Below are 1,783 nucleotides of genomic sequence, written 5' to 3'. Positions count from 1 at the left end.
TGGGGGACCCCACTCCACGCCCAGATCCGCGTGGGGGGGCGGGGGAGGGCACCGGGAATCCCCGGGGGGGTGGGTTGGGAAGGGGGTGAAGGACACCGGGGGGGGGGGGGCACTGGGGGTCGCCACCCGAGAGGCGATTTGTTCCCACCAAAGCGGGGACGCCCCGCCCCGCCCCCAGGGCATCTCCCACGGGTGGGGATTTGGCTTTGGGGCCCCCCCGTGACCCCCTCGTGACCTCCCAGGACCCCCAAAGCCCCCGCGGGCCCCCCCACGTGTCACGCCCCGCCCCACGCGCGGGGAGGCCCCGCCCCCCTGGCCCGGGTAGGACGAATCAGCGCGCGCGGCCCGCCCCGCCCCGCGGCGGACGCGGCTCCTATTGGCTGAGCCCAGACTGGCCACCCGCGGGGGCGGAGCCTGCGCCAGCCAATCAGAGCACGGCGCGCGGGGAGGGCGCACCCGGGTGGGGCCGGGGAGGAAACTGGGACCCCCCGAAATGGGGCTAAAACACCCAAAAATGGGTCCGGGATCCTCCGAAATGAGAGCGGGAACCCCCAAAAAACGTGATCGGAATCCAACAAATGGGACTAAAACTCCCCAAAAATGTGACCGGAACCCCCCCAAAGTGGGGTCAAACTCCTCCAAAATGGGATCGGAACCTTCAATATTGGACCGCAACCCTCAAAATGGTGCTAAAATCCCTCAAAAAGGGGCAAGACCCCACGAAATGGGACTGGAAGCCCGAAAATGGCTCTGGGACCCGCGAAAATGGGACTGCGACCCCCTGGATTGACACACTCCGTCCTTACCCCGGGCTAGGACTTTCCTCCCTGGGACCCCCCGAGTTCGGGGAGGGTTTGGAGGGTCCTTGCGGGGTGGGGGGAAGCTCGGAGAGTCTCGGGGGGTGTCCGGGTGGGAGAGTGGGGAGCCGGGGGGGTTATAGGAGTCCCAGGGGATATTTTGGCTTCCTGGGGCTATTTTGGGGGTCCCTGGCTCGATTCTCTCCCCTCCGCAGCGCCCCCGCCGTGCCCCCCGGACCAGCTGCCCTGCGGGGATGGCTCGTGCCTGTCGCGAACCTTCGCCTGCGACGGGGAACGCGACTGTCCCGACGGGGAGGACGAGCTGGGCTGCGGCCCCGCGCCCTCGCCGCCCCCCTGCGACCCCTTCTACTTCCGCTGTCGCGACGGGAGCTGCATCCCGCTGCTCTGGCGCTGCGACGGCGAACGCGACTGTCGCGACGGGGGCGACGAGGAGCCCGAGCTGTGCGGGACCCCCCGCCCTCCCCGCGCCTGCCCCCCCCTGCAGTTCCCCTGCGGCTCCGGCGAGTGCGTCCACGGCCGGTGGCGCTGCGACGGGACCCCCGACTGTCGCGACAGCTCCGACGAGGAGGGGTGTGGTGCGTGCATTGGGAGGGACTGGGAGGGGCTGGGATGGACTGGGAGGGGCCAAGGTCGGTGGCGCTGCGACAGGACCCGCGACTGTCGCGACAGCTCCGACGAGGAGGGATGTGGTGCGTGCACTGGGAGGGGCTGGGAGGCACTGGGACGTCCGGGCTGTCGCTGCCCCGCTGACCCCCCCGCGCCCCTCCCCAGCCGCGCCCCCCCCGTGCCCTCTCGGGCAGCTCCGCTGTCGCGACGGGCGCTGCATTCCCGGGGCCCGGGCCTGTGACGGGACCCCCGACTGTCGCGACGGCGACGACGAGGAGGAATGTCCCGACGGTACGGGGCGGGGGCGGGGCCGGGGGGGGCTTAGGCGGCCTTTGGGGGCATTTGAGGGGGCTCAGAGG

General features: G+C 71.0%; 1 protein-coding gene across 1 annotated transcript in view; it reads left to right on the top strand.

Annotated features, from left to right (window-relative positions):
* LOC121660936 (low-density lipoprotein receptor-like) overlaps nucleotides 1-1,783 on the top strand; it is a 32,501-nt gene that overhangs the window by 653 nt on the left and 30,065 nt on the right. Inside the window, exons 2-3 of the mRNA XM_042020543.1 lie at nucleotides 1,013-1,393; nucleotides 1,590-1,715. Coding sequence (XP_041876477.1) covers nucleotides 1,013-1,393; nucleotides 1,590-1,715 — 507 coding nt within the window. The remainder of the gene's footprint in view (nucleotides 1-1,012; nucleotides 1,394-1,589; nucleotides 1,716-1,783) is intronic.

Source organism: Corvus kubaryi, unplaced genomic scaffold (assembly GCF_017639235.1).
Source record: "Corvus kubaryi isolate FWS band 111438036 unplaced genomic scaffold, C.kubaryi_AGA036_p1.0 37003, whole genome shotgun sequence".
Classification (NCBI taxonomy): domain Eukaryota; kingdom Metazoa; phylum Chordata; class Aves; order Passeriformes; family Corvidae; genus Corvus; species Corvus kubaryi.
The sequence above is the reverse complement of the archived record's forward strand: the minus strand, read 5'-3'. Positions and strand labels throughout refer to the sequence as shown.